General features: G+C 37.3%; 1 protein-coding gene and 1 long non-coding RNA gene across 3 annotated transcripts in view; both read left to right on the plus strand.

The window, feature by feature from the left end:
- Positions 1–252: 252 nt before the first annotated feature.
- LOC119611978 lies at positions 253–2,621 on the plus strand. The gene is made up of 4 exons (XR_005232100.1): positions 253–610; positions 1,998–2,104; positions 2,188–2,316; positions 2,394–2,621. It is a non-coding gene; the product is annotated as an uncharacterized LOC119611978 (long non-coding RNA).
- Positions 2,622–3,510: 889 nt separating this feature from the next.
- The window catches only part of LOC119611996 (flightin), a 149,292-nt gene continuing 129,558 nt past the window's right edge, over positions 3,511–23,244 (plus strand). For both annotated transcript variants that reach the window (XM_037967709.1, XM_037967705.1), the window contains exons 1-5: positions 3,511–3,575; positions 4,926–4,982; positions 5,152–5,212; positions 5,488–5,578; positions 5,661–5,723. In XM_037967709.1, the coding sequence (XP_037823637.1) occupies positions 5,569–5,578; positions 5,661–5,723 (73 nt within the window). In that variant the 5' untranslated portion in view covers positions 3,511–3,575; positions 4,926–4,982; positions 5,152–5,212; positions 5,488–5,568. The remainder of the gene's footprint in view (positions 3,576–4,925; positions 4,983–5,151; positions 5,213–5,487; positions 5,579–5,660; positions 5,724–23,244) is intronic.

A 23,244-nucleotide genomic window follows, 5' to 3' on the forward strand; every position in this document is an offset into this window, starting at 1 on the left:
AAGAGAAAATAATAAATAGAAAGTGCGCTATATTTTTGAGCAGTACATTATCTTAAAATGCTAATAAATTGTGTTTTATTATAAATTGGTATAGCCGTCAGATTTGACGGATATATCCATCAAGCATGATTAGTCAAGGTTAGGTTAGGTTTTGCAGACTGCTTACTGACACGATTAAGTCTTTACTTGGGTCCTATCAGGTCCCTTTGTAACGTCTGTGAAGAGAAAAGATAAGGGAAAACATTTGGAAGGGAAAAATAGTGATAGAGATAGTAGTGAAAGATACAGATATAGAATATAGAATAATGAATATAGAAAACGATGAGATCAAGACTGTATTTCAAGAAAAATCCTAGTGTGTATTTAGTTACACACCCACTTCGACAATTTCAAGAATGCTAGTATACACTCAGGTTGAACAGCTGACAGATCAGATAGATCAGAAAAGTGAGACGAACCCAGCGCCTGATGACGGAGCGATTCCAGGGCCGGACAGTTACACAGAAGATGAGTAATTGTTTCTTCCTCTTCTTCATTTTGACAGCTCCTACAAAAGTCATTATATGGAATACCAATACGTCTAGCATGGTTTCCGAACTTTGAATGACCGGTAAGAACTGATAACAGAGCGCTCAGATATATTCTGTTAAGCCCTAAAATGTAGGATGTTTTATGGGGATCCATACGAGGCCACAGTAACCTAGCGATCGAGCAAGTGTGCTCCTGAGACCACCGTTCCTGAGCTGAACTAAAGCAATAATCAAGTATTTGTTTCTTGATGACCGCTAAGGGGACACCACAGAACTGGTCTATATCCAGCATGGTCATCCTCGTGCCTGCTTTTGCCAAAATGTCGGCAGTAGTATTGCCAATTATGTCCCCGTGTCCTTTGACCCAAACGAGGGTAATTCTTGAATGTCTCGCCATCTCGTTTAGAGACGTCCGGCATTCTTGGACAAGTTTTGATGTAGAATACACACCTATCAGGGATTTGATAGCGGCTTGACTATCAGTATAAATTCTGATATCTCTGTTGGATATCCGATAGTAAGTAAGCCAATTAGATGCCTTTTTTATAGCTGAGATTGTATTGGTGTGTTGTGTCAGCTGTTTGTTTAAAAAAACAAACAGACAACATAAAGAACAAAAAGGGACAGAGTGGCCAGATTGCTAGCGGCGCTGGTATGCCCGCGTATTGCGCGGCTAAAGCTCGCCGGATGGGGTGGTTCTTGCCGGCAATCTGGACCACAGACACACACTAACACAAAAATTCATACCAGCATTTGGGGGTATTATTAGAAAAAGGGGCCAAAAGTAGTCCTGTATCTCCCTACGGTCATACCTATACACAATATGACCCTCCCTCTCGAGGATTCATCCTCGCCATGACGTAATCTTCCTCGACGTCCCAGATCTTCCCTGCAAACATTTAGTCACCCTACTTACCGCCGATTATTAATGAAGTTAGCCAGTCATATTAATGATACAAACTTTTAAATTTTCATTTAAACATTATAAAGGTTTCTGTTTATTATAAAAAAAATTAACAATGTCTCATCGAAATTTGGACTTAGCAAAATTCAATTTGAGTTTTAGAAAAATTTTAAAATATTAGCAAATTCTAATTATCCAACTTCAGATGATAATTATTAACAAATTAAGTTTTTAACAATTAGGCAAATTTAGGTTTTAGCAAATTTAGTTTTTAGTTTTAGTTTTAAGATTTTAACAAACTTTAGTTTTTTTTTTTTTAAGTTTTAACAAAATTTAGTTTTTAAGTTTTAACAAAATTTAGTTTTTAAGTTTTAACAAGATTTAGTTTTTAAGTTTTGACAAGATTTAGTTTTAAAGTTTTAACAAAATTTAGTTTTTTAGGATTTTATCTTTTTAGATTTAATCAAATTTTAGATTTTAAGTTTAATTTAAGTTTTTACATTTACTTTGAGTTTTTTTTTTTTCTTCTTTTTTTCTAATTTAAATACCCCTTTTACTTTCAGATTCGCAATAGACTGGACTAATCTCCCAAGGATCAACGTTTCTTGACGACCGGTGGTGAATGTACAGGTTTTCTGTCCGTCCGTATTAGTTTGTTCGGGTATTTCAGGTAAGTAATGAATAATATATTATAAGAACCTTTTAAATAATTTGTTTTTTTTTTCTTCTTTCTTTTTTTTTTGTATATACTAGTTTCCGGCAACCTATGAGTTAAAATCTACCGCGGGATTGTTCTTAACTAGGCCTGAGCTCAATCCTATCCTTACGCGCACGCCTGGTTCAATTTTAACCAGCGGACTGGCTTCGAGCAACTAACGAAAGGTATGCCTACAAACAAATATATAGCTTTTTTTTTCTTTTTGTTTACTAAATTTTTTTATTATTTTTTTTTTATATAGAAATTATCTAAAAGGACTGGTTCTGTTCGTCCTGTCGTTCGGGTAAGAGGTACACTTCTATGTCGAAAACCTTAATACCTGGACACCACAGGACTGTTGGTGCGGATCTGCTAGAGTAGTCCCACGCTGGATGGAGCTGGCGATGGCGTGACTCAGAGTTGCTGCTTTAGTTTTATGGTTCTCGCTTTATTTAGCTTTAAGATTGATTTAATTTAGTTTTAAGTTTTATTTTACTTGGTTTTACTTTTATTTGAAGTTTTAGTTTAATACTTATATGAATAAAAAAAAAAGAATTATTTAATTTAAATGAAAATTTTTTTCTCTGACGGCCACGGGCTCCACCTTCTTCTTGGGCAGGGAAAAATGAAAAGGACCGACATTTTGGTCATTGGTGACCGAGAAACCTCGGTTGCCAATATGGTTCCCTCTAATTCCATTTAATTTCAGCTATACAGTTTTTTTCTGGCATAGTTTTGTTTTTGTTTATGCTTTCCAGCTGTCAAATTGTTTACTAATCTGCGTTGCCAACTTTTTACTTAACTTCTTCTTCTTAAATTTTTCCCTACTACAGGGTGCACACGACAAACCGTACCATTCTGTAATCTATTTATGGATACAGAATGGAGTGGAAAAATTTGCGCCCTGAATTTATGAATTTCCCTAATTTTAAAAATTTTCTGGGATTTTGGGCATTTTTTATTCCCAACAAAAAAAATTAGCAATATGGCAACTCTTATTCCATTCACAAACAAAAGTGCGACTCTGTACCGCCGTTAAACCAGGTCGGGCGGCGACGTACTCTGAATTTATTTCACAGCTGTTTGAATGAAATGGAAGGGGAGGAGAGAGAATGCAAAAATACGCATTTATTAAGATTAAGTCAACAATGATAAGTATTTTGTTAATGAAATTTTTATTTTTGAATATAATTAATTTTATTTTGAAATTTTAATAGCAAAATGTGCCAAAATATTAATAAAATTTTTCCTATATTTTCTTTTCAGGAATTGACGACGGATGCTGCAGATTCTGGTGGAATATTGGTAAGTAGAAATTTATTTAATTCATTCAAGGTTAACAAAAATTTTTAATGCATTTTTTTTTTTGTTTCTTTCAGGAATGTGGCTACAGTTAGCTATTGGGTAGGTGCTGATGTAATTTCTGGAGTTGGACATGTGCAAGGTAAGTGAAAATGAATTTTAAGTGTAAAATTTAAAATAAAGGGTTTTAAAAATAAAAGTTAAAGTGTTATTAGGGATTTTTGGAAGCTACAGTGAGTGTGAAAAGTGTGTGTAAAAAAAACTAAATAAAAGTGTTTTAAGAGAGTGTAATGTGTTACTGTGATAAAAAAAATAAAATTTGGAAAATACAGTGAGTACGAAAAGTGCGCGGACGGACAATTACAATGTAAAAAAACTAAAAAAAGAAAATAATAAAAATTAATAACTTATTTCCGGTAAAAATTTAAAATCTAAAAATTATTTTTCCTGAAATTACAGTGCGGGACAAAAGTGAAGTGTAAAACAAAATTAAAGTGAAAAATTAAAGGAAAAAAAAGAAATTAAATGAAGCTATTGTGTAAAACGGATTTGTGTCTGTGAATAAAAATAAAAATGGAATATACAGTGTGCGACAAAAGTGAAATAAAAAAGTTAAAAGTGAAAATAAAATTAAACTATTGTGCGAATGAATTGTTGACGGTGAATAAAAAAATAAAAACTAAAAACGGAATTTACAGTGACGATTAAAAGTGTGTGGTGTTAAAAAAAAAATAAAAGTGAATAAAAATGAAAGTGAAACTGAAACTAAAGTGAAAGGTAAAATAAGCCGGTGTAAAACAAAAATAAAAGAATACAGTGAAAAACAAGTGTTGTGACACAATAAAAAATTATTCTATGGTGTTAAGTGAATATTTTGTGTGGTGTAAAATGTGTGGTGTAAAATAAAACTAATTTTGGAAAATACAGTGGCGGATAAAAGTGTGAGTTTTTTAAACAAAACAAAGAAATAAACTATTGAACTGGGCTATGGTGTTGTTAATTAATTGAAACTTAAAATTTTTTTTACAGTGGTGTGCAAAATTTCAGTGAAAGTCAAAAAAAAAATTAAAATTTATGAAATTAAACGAAAATTTTTGAAAAATTACTAAAAGAAATTGATGAAAAGGAAAGCATTAAGGCGAGCAAAAAAACTTGTTTATAACAACTATTGTGAGATTTAGGTAAAAATGTAAAGAAAACTATTGTGAAAAAAGTGAATTAAATAACGAAAACGGGTGTTCGCAAAAAGTGTGCTGTAAATAAATGCGTAGAAGAAAACTAAAACTCTCAAAATAAAAGTGAAAAATAATAAAAAAATTTGAAAATGTTTAAAAATAAAGTATTAATTCAGTTTTTTTTTTTTTTTGTAATTCATATGTTTTTTATATTTTTCTTTTATTATTTTTTTTTATAATTTTTTCTATATTTTTAATATTTTTTGTGTTTTTTTTTATATAATTTTACTAATTATGTGAATTCTCTATACTTTCAGATTAAACTTCTAGAGGATCTTGAACTTCAAACTGGCGTTAGATTTCGTTTAGGATCCGTAAGTATAAAAATACAAGAAAATAAAATAATGATACTTATTCTCCACTGTAACACAAGGACTAAGTCCACCAAAGCTCGTAGAATAAACTATAGAGACTTTGGCGGGAAATACCCCTTGTAACTACATTAAACAAAAACTAAATTGAGTGCTTCCACTTTCTTTACAGAACACTAATCCAACACCTGAGGAAAGTGAAGTGGAAGATCGAGAACCTAGTGAAAGGTCAGGTAAGTCTCTTATTAGAGAGAGTTCGGTGGAAAAGCAAGGACCAAAACCACCAAAGATTTCGGGCAGAAGCCTTAGATCTTTGGCGAGAAGTGCCCCTTGACATTTTCATTTAAAACTAAAATTCTACACTAATAGAAATAAGAGTGTTAGGTTATAAAATTTTCTAAAAGAAAATCCTAATAAACATTTTCATAAGACAATTCATAAATATTCTTTTAGAAAATTTTATTGCTAACTTTAAAATAATAAAAACTAAAGTTTCGTTTCCCTACAGGTTATTAAGACTTCAAGTGTCCCTGAGAAGGACGACCTGAAGGGGCGAAACTCCACTAAGAAGCTAAATTCAGTGTAATTCATGGGACTTGGCAAGTATTTATAATGCAATAATTAAAATTTTAAATTTATTACTATTTGAAACCCTACTAAAGTCCTTCGAACTTTTTCCAGGTTGCAACAACAAGAACAACAACAATAGAGAAGCAAATGAGAGCAGTGAAGCAGATAATCCGGGTGAGTGAATAGTTATAAAAGTAGATTATATTAGACAATATATTTTGTCGACTGGACAGCTAGTTTAAGTAGTTTACGTCGGACTCCGTAGGAACCATAACCTTTTATAATTAGAGCAGAATTCTGTAGTAATAACAAAATAAAGTTTAGAAAAACTATGAAACAAGGTCCTAAACTACTTGTTATTACTACTGACTTTAAATGAATTGTGTTTAGTATAGTTACTGATTATATTCTGGACGAAACTGAAGATTCTGTACTACCAATCATTTATATCTCAGCCGGTGACAATCTGCTTACGGAATGAAGAACTACATGTTGGTTTTCCATTATGTATTGTCCCAATTGTTTCCTTTGGTATCGGCTCGCTGTAAGATCGGACTCAGAATTGCGTCATTGCCCTAGGTACCGGAAGGCTTTGATGGGGTTGCACCTTCTAATAGGGTAATGACCGGTTACACATGTAATCAGCTAAGAAACGTTGGCCTTAAGTCGATCCAAACAAATAATTACTCATTCCAAAGAAGCTATGGATCTCACTGGACTACGATATAAATGAAAGTTATGTACAGATCTCAGTACTGCTCAGGACACAACAATAACTATACCAAACAGAAATTCACTGCAAATTAGAAAAAGAAAAATACAGATTACTATGAAGACTCAACAGAAAGTATTTAAAAAAAAATAGGTACCCATTTAGGCACACTGTAGGTGACTAGTAGACGCTGTCAACCAGTAGATATTCAGGAAGAAATGTCAGGACTAGAACCACCAAAGATATTGAAGCTATTGCTTCAAATCTTTGGCGTGAAAAACCCCTAACGATTTCCCCTGAAAATCTTCGACCTCATATAAACTGTTACCGACTGGTCGGACGATTCGGCATTTTAGAAATTTTCGGACGAATTTGGCGTTGAAATTGTTTTTAAAATCGCTCTGCTGGAAGTTACGTCGGTAGACTTCTTGACCGGGTATGAATTTGACTGGACGAGACCGCGTATTATACGATTTTTCGTTGCGAGCGTAGGCTTTATGTAGATTTTCGCGAATTCTCTGCCGTATCAAATCCAATCTATCAGCATTCGGAATGACGTTAGTTTCGGGATCGTTTAAGATTCTAAGTTTGCGTGCCAACTGGTATACACTACCATGGCCAATCATATTCATTCCGAATAAGGCGAAATAAGGCGTAACTCCTATGGACGACTGCACGGAAGACCTTAAGGAAAACTCAATTTCGGACAAATGCTTGTCCCATTCTGTATGGTCTTCCTGCAGATACGACCTTACGGCTGCTAAGATAGATTGGTTAACCCGCTCGGATGCATTAGCTTGCGGCGAGTGAGTTGCAGTTCTAACATGTCTGACACCGAAATTCTTTATCATATCCACGAATTCTTTACTTAAGAACTGCTTTCCATTGTCCGAAACGATTGTTTCCGGAGTTCCAAACTTATGGAAAACCTCTGTGATTAAAAATTTCACAACATTCTTGGTGCTGGCTTTAGACAAGGCCTTCAAAAAAACGAACTTAGTCAAATGATCTAAGACGATGAAAATAAAAACGTTTCCGTTCTTCGACCGCGGGTACGGACCGAGAAAATCAATGAAAATTCTTTGGAACGGGCGTTCAGTTTGGACTTCGGCTCCCATCGGTGGTCTGAGCGTAGTATTCGCCGGCTTGGCCTCCTTGCAGGTTTGGCACTTTCTTTCGTAGTTTCTGATTTGGACATTTTGATTCGGCCAATAAAAATATTCTTTCACTCTATAAAGAGTCTTCCCAACGCCTCCATGAGACGCTTGTGGAGAATCATGACATGCTTTTATGATGTCCTCTGTCAGATCTAGCGGTACCCATAACTTCCACGCAAAATCTTCATTCGTAGCTATACCGTCGTAAGGCTTAGTGTGTTTATAGACGAAACCATCGACGACTTTTAAATCGGGCAATTGTTCGGCATTTTTCTCGACTGTGTCTATGAGGTTACGATAATCTTCTGACCGGAAAGAAACTGAAGTTAGGTCAATGAGTTTAGGTACGTTTAACGAGATTTCGTCCATATCATAGCGAGAGAGGGTATCGGGTACTACATTTTGCTTCCCCTGCCTGTGTTCAATCGTAAAATCGTACGATTGCAGATGTAGACTCCATCTAGCTAAACGACCTGTCAAATCTTTATGACTCATGAGCCACTTCAGACTGCTATGGTCCGTAATGACGGTAAAAGGCATCAACTCTATGTAGGGCCTAAACTTCTTAATCGCCAAGACTACATCTAAACATTCTCGTTCAGTTACAGAATAGTTTTTCTGCGCTGACGTTAGTTTGTGTGAAAAGTAGGCTATTGGGTGCTCTCCATCGGAATCATCCTTCTGGAAAAGCACTGCACGAATACCTACGTCAGACGCATCACACTGAACGAAGAAATGTTTGTTGAAGTCAGGATGATTAAGGAGTGGACTTGAAACTAGAGCTTCCTTGAGACGATCAAACGCGACCTTGGCTTCCTCCGAAAACTTGAATTGTTTACCCTTCTTCAGCGTTTCAAAGATTGGGGCTGCAATGGTAGCATAGTCTGGTATAAATTTCCTATACCAGCCTGTTGCTCCCATGAAGCTCCGCACCTGTCTTGCTGTCTTAGGATAAGCAAAACGAGTAATGGTTTCTACTTTGGACGGATCAGGTTTCAGTTTGCCACCTCCGACTATGTATCCTAGATATCTTAACTCCTTAAAACAAAATTTAGACTTCGCCACATTGATGGTCAGACCTGCTTTTGCTAAACAGATAGATATACGTTTCAACAATTCCAGATGTGTTTCGAATTCTGGAGATACAATCAAAAGATTGTCCAGATAGACGAAAACCCTATCACGAAGTGCTGCGGGGATCACTTTATCCATTAAACGGCATAACCTTTGAGCTGCATTGCACAACCCAAAAGGCATGACCGTAAAATGATAGAGCGGTCGTCCTGGCACCGTGAATGCGGTTTTCTCTTTACTGGACGATTCTAGTGGTATCTGCCAGAACGCGTCTTTTAGGTCAACACTGGAGATGTATATCGTGTCTCCCAAAAGACTGAGCAAACCTTCGATGTGCGGCAATGGATAGGCATCCTTGACTGTCAGTGCATTGAGCTTACGTGCGTCCAGGCACAGCCGGTTTTTCTCGCCCCTGCGGACCAGAGTAACTGGATGACTCCATGGACTTTCACTAAGCTCAATCACACCGAGGTCAAGCATCCTATCGAGCTCCGCGTACATCAACTTTTGCACTGCCGGGGAGACAGGATAGTGACGATCTTTAACTGGAATTGCATCTCGAGTATCTATCGTATGCATTTCCAAATTGTTTTTTCCTAAGCCCTTTTTACTGTAGCAGGGGAACATCGATATGACGAAATCTAATCTTTGTCGCTGATCCGGGGTCAGCTTATGAGTCACGACATCTAGGGTACTATCTTCCTCTTCGCAGAGACTAACACCATTAGTCGTAAGACTCTCGAGACTGGCAAACATTTTAAAAACCTTCATAAAATCGACCCCCAAGAAGAGCTCTCGATTCAGAGTAGGCACTAAATAGAATGTGATATCATTTACCGCATCACGAAACCTAACTTCAGCCCTGACACGACCGACTATCGGATGATTGGTACCATCTGCTGTTTTTATAACACTACTAAATTCGTGAACCTCAAGACCGGCGTCATTAACGAACTTTAGACAATTCCTACCGAGACAAGTTACCGTTGCCCCGCTATCAAGTAAACCGATTATACTTTGGCCGCCTATACTTAATCGCGTATACAGTCGTGAGTCTTCACCCTCGTAAAGTGAAGCCGACGAGATTTCATGACGTAACCTTTTTCTTGTCCTATAGCGCTCTCGGGCTTTTCTAATCTTATTTGTCACTCGACCGAATATTCTACTTTTTGCTTCACTGTACTCTTGAATTCGAGTACACCGGAAGCAAAACTGTCTATTAATGGGCTCGGGACAGTCGACAAAACTATGACCGACGACCTTGCAATTCCAGCAGGTATAGTGACTTGTAGACCGAATACCATCAACCTCCAAATCTATCAGCGACCAAATCCTCGTCCTCACAAACCAGTTCATTCACCCGATGCGTGACATTAGCTTGCTGATATCGTTGCCTTTGGTTGTTTATCAAATTTTCTGCTCGCCTTACTTCACGACAAAACTCGGACAACGTTTTAAGCCGAACAGAAAACATCATTTGAGCCAATGATGGCTTTAAATTACCACGCATGATCTCCACCAACTGCTCCTCCGCATATGGGTGCTGTTGCTGGTTTCGGAGCTTAATAACCGCGTTATAAAAATCGTCGAATGCTTCCTGCGGCAGCTGCCGGCGGTTCAGAATTTTCATTTGAACCTCATGTTCCTGTTCGAACCGGCGGTATTGGGCCAAGATGGCTTTCTCCAGCTCCTCCCAGGTATTAATGTGGACAATTTTTCGGTAATCCCAGTACCAGTCTAGAGCGGGGCCGTCTAGAAGGAGATGGAAACTCCTCAGGATTTCATCATCAGAGCATCCGTAATCCCTCCTCAACGCTCCAACTCTAAAAATGAATTCTTGGACATTCATAGTTTTGCTGGTCCCATCAAATCTAACACCCCATTTGGCTAATTTAAACTTATCCAAGGGCTTGAGGTCTTGGCCTCGACATGGCCAAGTTGTAGTTTAGAGGCGGTGGCTGTTGTTGATGAGGTGACCCAGACCAAGTATCCTGTGGATACCCAGCCTGGGACTCACTTTGCGTTGGAAATTTGCCTGTGGCTCTGGCTGCGGCCATAATTGCGGTTGCTGAATAAAAGCGTGAGCTGACGGTTGGACGTACGGCAACTGGTTTTGTGGTTGCGGCTGGTTATGCTGTTGCGCTGGCAGTACGTTCTGGGGGTTTCCCTGCGACCAAAGTTGCTGCGGCTGACTGTAACACGCCGCCGGCTGCTGGATAAGCGGCAGAGGATTTTGCTGCTGAAGCAGCGACTGCTGCTGCTGGTATTGTGTCTGTACTGGAGGCGGCTGGATGTTAGCCTCTACTATTCTCGGCGCTGCTGCACCAACGGGCACATAATTTGGAGCTGGAATCAGCGGTGGTGGCTGCTGATAAGTTGACGGGCCAAGCGGCGTTGCTGGTTGACCATATCCCGATGGCCGTGCCTCCAAAGAGGTTCTGAGAGGCTGTGTAGTCGGCATTCCTTGGCCGATAGGGGACATCTCGGTAGGCACTGGAGCCGCATTACTCATCGACAGCGACAAAAACAGCTGCTTCATGTCATCTAATACTTTTTGTATTTTGTTGTCGACCTCCTTCATAAATTGAACTTGGCGCAAACCCACCGAAGCATCCACTATATTCTGGATGTCATTAACTTGGATGGAATTCTCCATTCCTTGTCCAGCCATACTCTCTCTCACCTCTCTACGTATGTTCTGCGCTGTTTCGCTGATGAATGTCGGGGACACTACCGTCTGATTTGCCCCGTCAGAACTAATGGACAGATCATGGGATGTTTGGGCACTAATCAGTGGATTGGAGTCGCTGGTTGAAGTTGTAGCTGTGGTTGTATTGGTTGTGGGAACGGTGGATGTCGTGATAGATGTGGTGGTTGAGGTGTCGATACCACAAGTGACACTGCTTCCAGTCGTGGCCATAGCGTTATCTTGCCCTATTAAACGACTTGCACGACGAGTCAACACCATTAAAAACAAATAAAATTAATGTAAAATTCACTGTTGCAAAAAGGCTTGTATATATTTATATTTCCAAAAAAGTTCGTACCGAATCTTTAGCAGCGTAGATATCGAAGAAAATATAAAACTAAAAGATTTTCCACCTTTCAAAAAAAGAAAAATTAAAAAACTCAAAAAATAAACTCAAATAACTTGAATGCGGGCGGCATTTTCGGGTGAATAAAAGTTTGCAGGTAAGATTTCGCAATTTACATTGCTGATTTGTGTATAGATATGACCTAATTCTTTTTCCTATTCTGGTTTCAGGAGATGCAGAGTACTAACAAATAACAAAACAACAAAAGGATGGACAAGAACCAACTGTCTTTCTACAGTACGTACTAATGAGGTGCAACTTGACCAGGGTTACGTTCTCCTAGTATTCAAGGACTACCTTCCTAGACCTCCGCAGAACTAAAACGTAAGTATTTTTACATTAAGACAACTAGTTCAGGGTTATTGTAATCTAAAGGGATGTTGTCGCTATCCTTCCTTCCAACTTGAGCATTTAGAGAATAAACTGTGTCTACTATCTCTAAACCTCAAGTTGTTAGGAAAGGATAGCAACGGATGAATCCTGAATTCTGTATGACCCTATTGCCCCCACCAGATGTCGCAACGCGATCGGGACTCTTTAGTCCTTGAGACCGGGACTTACATCTGTGAGAACAATAGGTGTCATACGCAATTAGGGATTCATACCTATTGAAACTAAAAGGAAGAAAAAAAATTAAAAATGTCAATACACCGTCCGCCTACGTAGCTACAGCTAGGGACTCTTATTAACCTAACCGGCCTACGCAGACTTCAGGGAAATGATAGTTCCTATAAATTGGTCTATGGACGTACTTCGGGACCCACGTTGGGCGCCATTTATGTATTGGTGTGTTGTGTCAGCTGTTTGTTTAAATAAACAAACAGACAACATAAAGAACAAAAAGGGACAGAGTGGCCAGATTGCTAGCGGCGCTGGTATGCCCGCGTATTGCGCGGCTAAAGCTCGCCGGATGGGGTGGTTCTTGCCGGCAATCTGGACCACAGACACTATGGTGATCGACTCGATTTTTCAACAGGTTTTAAAACCGGGTTTTTCTGCTTTACCAGTGTCGGTTTTTTCTTAATGTTGATTTTTCGAATATCGAATAACCCGGTTTTTTCACTTTTTAAAAACCGGTTTCGGATACTTTTATTTGCTTTGTATTCAAAGATTATTTAAATGAAATTTTTAAGTAAATAATAATACAGCTAAATTTTAAAAATATTTGAGTCGAGGAACTAGCGTATATTTTTCTAAAGCTCCTTTGGTTAAACTTTTTTGATTTTCCTAATTAATTAAAAAAATTTATTTGTAAAATTGATAACTGTTTGATAAAATTTTATCAATCTTAAGATTATATTCCAATTACAATAATTAATTTACGGCTGAAAGTGTTGGAATGCCTATGCAAATTTCCTAAACAGGGCTTTTAAAATAAGCTAGGATTTCATAGTACCTTATGTTTAACAGAAGTGTCCCACTTTTTTCCTAATTTTTTTATATTAATGAAATAATGTAAATCAGACGACTAGATCTACAGTTATAATCTTTTAAACTGTTAAAAATCATTTCGGGCCATGTTTTATTAATCAAATTTAAACATAAACATTAAGTTTTTCAAATTAAAATATATTTTTTTATTTATAATAAAAAACCGGTTAACCGGTTTTTTCTGAATTTGAAAAATATCAACCGGTTTTTTTTAAATGTCAACTATTCGAACTATTCGAAAACCGGTTTTTGGAAAATGTCGAATAATCGATCACCCTAACAGACACACACTAACACAAAAAGTTATACCAGCATTTGGGGGTATTATTAGAAAAAGGGGCCAGAAGTAGTCCTGTATCTCCCTACGGTCATACCTATACACAATATGACCCTCCCTCTCGAGGATTCATCCTCGCCATGACGTCATCTTCCTCGACGTCCCAGATCTTCCCTGCAAACATTTAGTCACCCTACTTACCGCCGATTATTAATGAAGTTAGCCAGTCATATTAATGATACAAACTTTTAAATTTTCATTTAAACATTATAAAGGTTTCTGTTTATTATAAAAAAAATTAACAATGTCTCATCGAAATTTGGAATTCAATTTGAATTTTAGAAAAATTTTAAAATATTAGCAAATTCTAATTATCCAACTTCAGATGATAATTATTAACAAATTAAGTTTTTAACAATTAGGCAAATTTAGGTTTTAGCAAATTTAGTTTTTAGTTTTAGTTTTAAGATTTTAACAAACTTTAGTTTTTTTTTTTTAAGTTTTAACAAAATTTAGTTTTTAAGTTTTAACAAAATTTAGTTTTTAAGTTTTAACAAGATTTAGTTTTAAAGTTTTAACAAAATTTAGTTTTTTAGGACTTTATCTTTTTAGATTTTAAGATTTAATCAAATTTTAGATTTTAAGTTTAATTTAAGTTTTTACATTTACTTTGAGTTTTTTTTTCTTATTTTTTTTCTAATTTAAATACCCTTTTTACTTTCAGGTTCGCAATAGACTGGACTAATCTCCCAAGGATCAACGTTTCTTGACGACCGGTGGTGAATGTACAGGTTTTCTGTCCGTCCGTATTAGTTTGTTCGGGTATTTCAGGTAAGTAATGAATAATATATTATAAGAACCTTTTAAATAATTTGTTTTTTTTCTTCTTTCTTTTTTTTTTTTTTTTTGTATATACTGGTTTTCGGCAACCTATGAGTTAAAATCTACCGCGGGATTGTTCTTAACTAGGCCTGAGCTCAATCCTATCCTTACGCCCACGCCTGGTTCAATTTTAACCAGCGGACTGGCTTCGAGCAACTAACGAGAGGTATGCCTACAAACAAATATATAGCTTTTTTTTTCTTTTTGTTTACTAAATTTTTTTATTTTTTTTTATATAGAAATTATCTAAAAGGACTGATTCTGTTCTTCCTGTCGTTCGGGTAAGAGGTACACTTCTATGTCGAAAACCTGGCGATGGCGTGACTCAGAGTTGCTGCTTTAGTTTTATGGTTCTCGCTTTATTTAGCTTTAAGATTGATTTAATTTAGTTTTAAGTTTTATTTTACTTGGTTTTACTTTTATTTGAAGTTTTAGTTTAAAACTTATATGAATAAAAAAAAAGAATTATTTAATTTAAATTAAGATTTTTTTTCTCTGACGGCCACGGGCTCCACCTTCTTCTTGGGCAGGGAAAAATGAAAAGGACCGACATTTTGGTCATTGGTGACCGAGAAACCTCGGTTGCCAATATGGTTCCCTCTAATTCAATTTAATTTCAGCTATACAGTTTTTTTTTCTGGCATAGTTTTGTTTTTGTTTATGCTTTCCAGCTGTCAAATTGTTTACTAATCTGCGTTGCCAACTTTTTACTTAACTTCTTCTTCTTAAATTTTTCCCTACTACAGGGTGCACACGACAAGATTTCAGCCTGTAAAATAGTACATTCCTCGTTAAGTCGGAAAGAGATTTTCGTCCCGAATTCTTCAATGAATATGCCACCGCCGACACCTTTAGTTGTTTAGAGCCATCTGTATACACATTAAAGCTTTCAACACCTTCAGGTGCTAATTCATTATAATCACAGATTAAACTATACCGGAAGTTTCTCGAAATGCACGGTTCCGGAATTTGGTAGTCAATAGCATGATGTAGGTTTGGTAGAAGATCTACAATCTTTGCATGACCTCTGGAACCGTAGTTCCATCTATTTGTAATACTTAGTCTGGCAGCAGTATTCATTGCCAGTTGTTTAGCAAGAAGATCCACAGGCAGCCAGTTCAGCATGGCAAACAACGCTTTACTGGGCGTAGTCCTAATTACACCTGTTATAAGAAGAGCAGATTGTCTCATAACTTTTGTGAGAATATTTCTGTTAGATGTTTTGTCAAGTGCATACCACCAGATAATTACACCATACATCATTATCGGCTTAATCACCGCCTCATATAGCCAATTCACATTATCTGGGTTGATACCCCAATGCAAATTGGGGCGTTATACAAACGTATAACGCCGTAATGGCTTTGGAAGATCTGGAGATGATATTCAAGCTCCAAGACAATCTTCTATCGAGAATAACACCTAAGTATTTTGCGCTATACGACAGCGTAAGAACCTCGCCGTTGAGACGTGGAAGGGAGAATTGAGGAATTTTGTATTTGTTCGCGAACAATACTAGTTCCGTTTTTTATCTTCAGCGCTTCTTCTAATCTCTGAGACAGAGTCTCAAGATGCGTACCAGTTACCGCTACTGCAACATCGTCAGCGTAAGCAACCGTCTTAAAACCTAGTGAGTCAAGTCTAACCAATAGTTCATTTATTTCCATATTCCAAAGAATAGGGGACAACACCCCTCCTTGAGGAGTGCCCCGGATGGCATTTTTACAGATTATTGTATCACCCAGTGAAGATACAATAGTCCGTTCAGATAGCAAGCTCTTTACAAAACTCACAATAGATCGGTCCACACCCATCTGTGAGAGGGATTGACAGATAGGTGAGGATCTGACGTTATTTAAAGCGCCTTCAATATCGAGAAAGGCAACCGGAGTGAAGTTTCCATAACTTATGTATTTTTCAATATACCCAACCAGGGAATGTAAAGCCGTCTCAACAGATTTACCTTTCATGTAGGCATGCTGAGAGTTTGAGAATAGAGATTTGTCAATAGATATCCTGACATTGATATCAATTATTCTCTCCAGAGTTTTAAGCAAGAAAGACGCCAGACTGATGGGTCTGAAGTCTTTTGCCTTGGTGTGGGATGTCCTTCCCCCTTTTAGGATAAAGATCACGTTACACCTGGTCCACTGAACAGGTATGTAGGACCAGTGTAAACAGGCCTTGTAAATATTACTTAGCCAGGGAATGATACGATCTAAATTATTTTGTAGATCCGCTGGAATAATGCCATCAGGGCCAGGTGATTTTTAGGTGTCGAAACTCCTTATTGCCCAGCGGATGATGTCATCATCTATCATAACATCTGCAGCAGTATTATCTAGTTCAATACCGTGCTGATTATATGCAACTGATTCACCAGTTGGGATGCAACCAGGAAAGTGAGTATTCAAGAGAAGCTCAAGTGTCTCTTGCCTACCTGCAGTCCAATTTCCGTCCGCTTTTTGTATATAACTTGGGACGGAAGGAGATTTAGACAGGATTTTACGAAGACGACTCGTATCTGATGAATTTTAGAACTACAGAATTTTCTCCAGGAACTACGCTTCGCACTTCGTACCTGATTTTTAAATTCATTAACTTTTGACTAATAAAGAGACCAGATACCAGATCTCTTTGCCTCGTTAAATAATTTACGACATAACCTACGAGTTTTCGGGATCCTTAAGCATACCTTTTGATAATCTACAAGCCCTATTTGTGGCTACAATAATAGAACTTGAGATCCAGTTTACGGCTAAATCAATGTCACTTCTACTTTCTATCATCGGAGCAGTAGGAAGAATATCAGTCAAGGTCGCTTTATGTACCTCCCAGTTCGTCTTTCTCCTATTGAGAAATGGTTTTATAATCTTTGCCTGAACCACTATTTCGAATTCTATATAGCAGTGATCAGAGAAGCATTCATTTGAGACCTTCCAACCCTGAACTAGATCAATATGGTTTGCATTCACAACCGTAATATCCAGTACCTCCTTTCTATTTGCAACTATGAAAGTGGGTTCTGAACCTCTATTTACTACTACTAGGTTATTATCTAATAGAAAATCTAAAAGAGACTCACCTCTTGAGTTAATATCTGAGCTTCCCCAGACCCAGACATGAGAAGCGGAATGTGTCTCTCACCAGGCGGTTTGGTGGCTGGTCGCCATGGTCGTGTGCCATGTAGCTACTTAGGAGCCAGATGCTTGAGTTACCAGACTCCCAAGCAACCGCAACAGTATCTTCGTCGCTGTAATCAGACAGGATAAAGATGTTTAAATGGCTCTTAGCCAGAGTACAGGATCTTATATTACCTGAACAGTTAGCATAGAGAAGCTTATAGCCTCTAATAGAGAGTCCACGAACTTTACCATGGTGGGTCCACGGTTCCTGGACAAGGATTAGCTCCTCCCCTCTTTCGGGTAGACGGAGGAGGAGGGCAGCTGATGCTGCTTTGGAGTGGTGAAGGTTAATCTGTAATACCTGCACCATCTCCTAAGTCATGATCATAGACGACGGTTACGTCGACATCTTCCGGATCAGTATCCGAAAGGGTGTCGTCGTCCTCCGCCACTTTCAGATAGCCGAGGAGTTCTCCCAATTGACCTGTGGTCGATTGAGAGTTCTCCCCGCCTTCTGAAACAGCGGGATCGTCGATGTTTTCATCGTCTTTCTTGGGCGGAACCTCTAGCTTAACCTTAGAGGCGGCGGCGTTGCGTTTATCGTCATTGCGGTAGGTACGGAGAGTAATACTATCAAAGCCATAGTATACTTTGCTTCCGCACTCTCGCAGTGGCGATACGGACTACTTATTAAGGACCACAATCGCCTTTCTGATCGTTCCTATCGGTTCGGAGACCTTCACCACCTTCCAGTCATGGGTAGGTAGATGAGGGTTTCCGCTCTGAAGGAGCGCCAGAATCTCCGCCGGGTCATGAGGCTCAGTTGGGATGGTGGCAATGGATCTCGGTCTGCGAGGAATTTCACATACCGGGACCACGTCCAACATAGCACCTGGCCACACTTCCCCAAGGGACTCAATCGCTAGCTTGATAAGTAATGCAGAGTGCTCATTCGAACAAGCCAGCAGTTTTATGTGACCCTGGAACCAACCAGCGTCATCATTTTGGGGCGTGTCCTGGAATTTCCTTAAGGATTTTCCAGTACACCCCGAGCATTCGTTGACGGATGACCCCCCATTTATCTTGAGAGATGGCCCCGTCACTATTGCTCATGTCGATAATAGCCCTTACCAGTGGATTCTTGGCAACCTCACTGAAAGGCCTATTAACGACGACGGTTTGCGCCTTCTTTGGACGTTTAGTCGTCGGCTGGATGGTTGACAACGAAGGGGACTCTTTCTCTGATCTTTGCCGTTTAGGCGCCTCAGCAGCAGACTTCGTCACTTCTGCTTTGGCTGGAGGATCTGAGTCATGTTGTCTAGCCAGGATATTTTTGGCCCATTCAAGAGACGAAACTGCCAGGACATAAAACTGCCGTCCCTCTGGGATCAAACAGACCATCAAGCCGCCCAATATGGAACAGACGCTTGATGGGTTTCGGACTGCACATTTAAGTGCATGAATCCTTTAGGGATTCAATCGGACTGCTCTATCGATTGCCCTATCTCAGTGATAGGAAAAACAAACGATAGAGCGGTACTGGCAAACCGCCCAATATGGGAAACAGACATCTGCCAGCTGGGAGGGGTAGTTCTTAGTTTCGCGCTCGTCCTATGACCCGTCTGACAAGGGTGACCCCTTGGAGCCAGCCAGCTTGGGCAGAGCTGACTCCGTCAGCATGGCCCATAGGATTCATTGCACTTAAGCCTTCACATCGCGACAAGATGACTACCCTTCGTGAATCGTGTCTAATATTTATATCATCGATGATTAGCAAACAACAAAAGAGTGAGCAGCTCAAATATATGTTTTAAAAGTCGATAGAACTCATAAGTGCAACGGTGATGCAACATCACATGTACACAAATGATTCCATCACTTTTTACATATTGCCTTTAAAAAAGTGATGGGAGCTTTGTTCTACGCAATGATGGATACCACAGGGTATACAGAGGCGTCACAAGCAAAAAACTATTTCCCTCTCTTTCGCACAAAACGATTTCAATGATTTTTTTAACTGTATTTTATATACCTCTTCTCACCAAACAATTTCAAAATCAAACGAAAGCTGATTTTAGACTTTTTTAAATGTCAAAAGTGACACCTCTGTATACTTTGCGATGGATACATTCTCAGTAGTGTCAGTCAATTGACCGGTCAAATGACTGTCACTGTTCTTAAAGGGTTTATTCATAAAAATAATATTAAGTATGTATAGGCTTGCCAGACGTACTGTTTTCAGCAGTACGCGTACTTTTTTTTAGTAATTGTACTTTTAACTGCATAACCTATAAAGAAGTACGCAAATGTGCTTCTTTTTAGTATTTGTACTTCTTTTAATTTTACCATAATTTTATAGCTGTAATCATTACCATGGTCAAATATTCTATGGAATCGACATTTAAGGACTTCAAAGAAAGTTTGAAAGTGGATTTACTAAGCTCAAAAAGGCAAATTCGATTATAAAGGTGGAGGTACACAACTCGCGTTGTACGCGGCAACGCGTTATAGGCTTCTATCAAAAAAGTTGAAATAGTGTGTTTTCATTTACACACTGTAGTTTGAAACGCGAAAAGTTCAGCATCTTTCAACTTTTGACGCGATGCCGCGTTGCCGCCTCAACACGTGTTGTGTTCTTCCACCTTAAAAGGTTTCGATGCATTTGTCATGCATAAAATAGTGCGTTTATTCAAAATGCTTTAAAGTTATTAAATTTTGATTAAGATATCACTGTAATGAAAGTTTTAAATGAATTTTCGACATAAAAAAGGACTGCAAATGTCAAGGACATGTTTGAATGTTTAAATGGTCCATAATGCTCCGTCGTGTAGGTACCTTTATAGCTTTATCCAGCCTCTCTGTGGAACGATTTTTAAAAACTATACTGCCATTCTTATTTTTCGAAAATGAAGTATCTGAGGATGTTTGAAGAATGACAAATTTGAATAACAGAGTAAACGTTGTAACGAACGCACATAAAGAAAACAACCCGACGAAAAATAAAACAAACCGTAACAGCTGTTTTATCAAAATAAAAATTTTTTTGGTGTGGTGAGTTATTTCTGTTTACAAATATGTGTTTCTGCACGTGGAAAAGATTCAAAAAAATTGATTTTCATGATTTACTTTAAAAAAATTATTATTTTTATCAGGATTTCATCGTTCTAGGGTACAACAACAAACTTTTTTTTACAAAAAATGTTACTATGGCCGTATATAGAAAATTATATATAACTGCTATTGGACGATCTTGTGCACGATAAAAACCTATATAGAACTTTAAGTTGGAAGTGTAGAAATCGGAAGGCATACTACAACAACAAACTTTTTTTTACAAAAAATGTTACTATGGCCGTATATAGATAATTATATATAACTGCTATCGGACGATCTTGTGCACGATAAAAACCTATATAGAACTTTAAGTTGGAAGTGTAGAAATCGGATGGCATACATTTTTTTCCGGATTTCATCGTTCTAGGGTGTGTACTACAACAACAAACTTTTTTTACAAAAAATGTTACTATGGCCGTATATATAAAATGATATATAGCTGCTATCGGACGAACTTGTGCACGATTAAAACCTATATAGAACTTTAAGTTCTAAGTGTAAAAATCGGATGGCATACATTTTTTTCCGGATTTCATACAAAAATGTTACTATGGCCGTATATAGAAAATTATATATAACTGCTATCGGACGATCTTGTGCACGATAAAAACCTATATAGAACTTTAAGTTGGAAGTGTAGAAATCGGATGGCATACATTTTTTTTCCGGATTTCATCGTTCTAGGGTGTGTACTACAACAACAAACTTTTTTTACAAAAAATGTTACTATGGCCGTATATATAAAATGATATATAGCTGCTATCGGACGAACTTGTGCACGATTAAAACCTATATAGAACTTTAAGTTGGAAGTGTAAAAATCGGATGGCATACATTTTTTTCCGGATTTCATACAAAAATGTTACTATGGCCGTATATAGAAAATTATATATAACTGCTATTGGACGATCTTGTGCACGATTAAAACCTATATAGAACTTTAAGTTGGAAGTGTAGAAATCGGATGGCATATATTTTTTCCCGGATTTCATCGTTCTAGTGTGTGTACTACAACAACAAACTTTTTTTTTACAAAAAATGTTACTATGTCCGTATATATAAAATGATATATAACTGCTATCGGACGATCTTGTGCACTATAAAAACCTATATGGAACTTTAAGTTGGAAGTGTAGAAATTGGGTGGCATACATTTTTTGTAGATTTCATCGTTCTAGGGTGTGTACTACAACAAACTTTTTTTTACAAAAAATTTTATAATGAAAGTATATATAAATTGATATATAACTGCTATCGGACGATCTTGTGCACGATAAAAACCTATATAGTACTTTAAGTTGGAAATATACAAATCGGATGGCATAATTTTTAGCGATTTTAGCTAGGGTCAACTGTGGACCGACCCTTATAAAATTCAACAGATAAATTTTGTTTCATATAAAAGTTGTCATGTCGAATTTTATAGATATACATTTTTAAGCCAGTTATGAGCGGTAGTAATTTCCCGAGGTGGACCTTATATCGGGGATAGGGTAAATTATGGATCGATCCCCTTAAATTTGACCAAACGATTTTGACCTTATATGAGAGCAGTATCAAATATGAAGCGATCCTCATAAAATTTGGAAAAAAGATTTTAGTTCCTATAAAACTTGTTTTTGTCGTTTTTCCTCGCTATACTGGAATATTGAAGCTCAATAATAAACTCCATCAACTAAAAATATTTTGGGAAATATTGGCTTAGATCCCAGTCTATACTTTTATGGATTTTAGACCAATATTTCGATGTGTTACAAACGGTGACTCCCTGATGAGTTTATCGTATACCGATATTGTCCATTTTCAATAAAAAACTCCATCAACTAAAATTATTTTGGCAAATATTGGCTAGATGGTCTTAGACTGTAATAAGATCCCCGCGTATACTTTTATGGACATTAGACCAATATTTCGATGTGTTACAAACGGTGTAAAATGTTCCTTGACTCCCTGATGGGTTGTGTCTTCCAAGTGGTGATTTAGCGATCTTGAAAGTGACGGTACTAATAGGGAATCACATTGTTCGCCGGTCTCTGGTAAGATTTTAGGTTGATAGTCATGCAGTACTTAAAGCATTAATATGTCATAGCTGTATTCTGTATGAATTTTAAATATTTACGAACCACCCTGCCAAAAAAATACAAAATGGCTGCGGTTATTTTTTTTTAAATAAAAATTTCACATATTTGAAAACAAAATGTTGAGTGTTTCTTTATTTTCATCCTCTGAAGATGAGGAGGAATATACAGTGAGTGAATTGAATGCTATACGAAGAATGTTAAGACAGGAGTCAAATATATTTTCCATGCCAAACTCCAAGTAAGTAAAAAAGTTCTTGTACAATTGTAGGTACATAAAATAATAATGTTTTTTAAGATTTGTTAGCTACTTCAGATTAAATAAACCTGCATTTAAATATGTTCTTGAACAAATTTCTACAAAATTGAGTAAATCTACAAGGGCTACATGCTTATCCATACTCGCTGAAGGTAGTTATCAAAAAGGTGCTGATAACGACTACTATGTTAGCCTATGCCAATCATCTGTCAGCAAAGCTTTCAACGAGTGCATTAATGTTATGTATGACGAGCTTTGTCCAATTTGGATTACACTTCCCACAAATGAAAATGAAAAATTCGAGATAAAGGAATATTTTTACAACAAAACTTGTTTTCCCGGAGTTATAGGTTGTATTGATGGAACACATATAAAGATTTTAGCACCACGTATTGAAGAACGTTTCAATTTTCTAAATAGGAAAGGTTTCTACAACCTCAATGCGACAGTGGTCATTTTTTAAAGAAAAATCTTTTTTGATTGTAATTAAA

This window comes from Lucilia sericata, unplaced genomic scaffold (assembly GCF_015586225.1).
Source record: "Lucilia sericata isolate MDLA Ls3-8-SP2 unplaced genomic scaffold, ASM1558622v1 Contig000032F_arrow, whole genome shotgun sequence".
NCBI classification, from domain to species: domain Eukaryota; kingdom Metazoa; phylum Arthropoda; class Insecta; order Diptera; family Calliphoridae; genus Lucilia; species Lucilia sericata.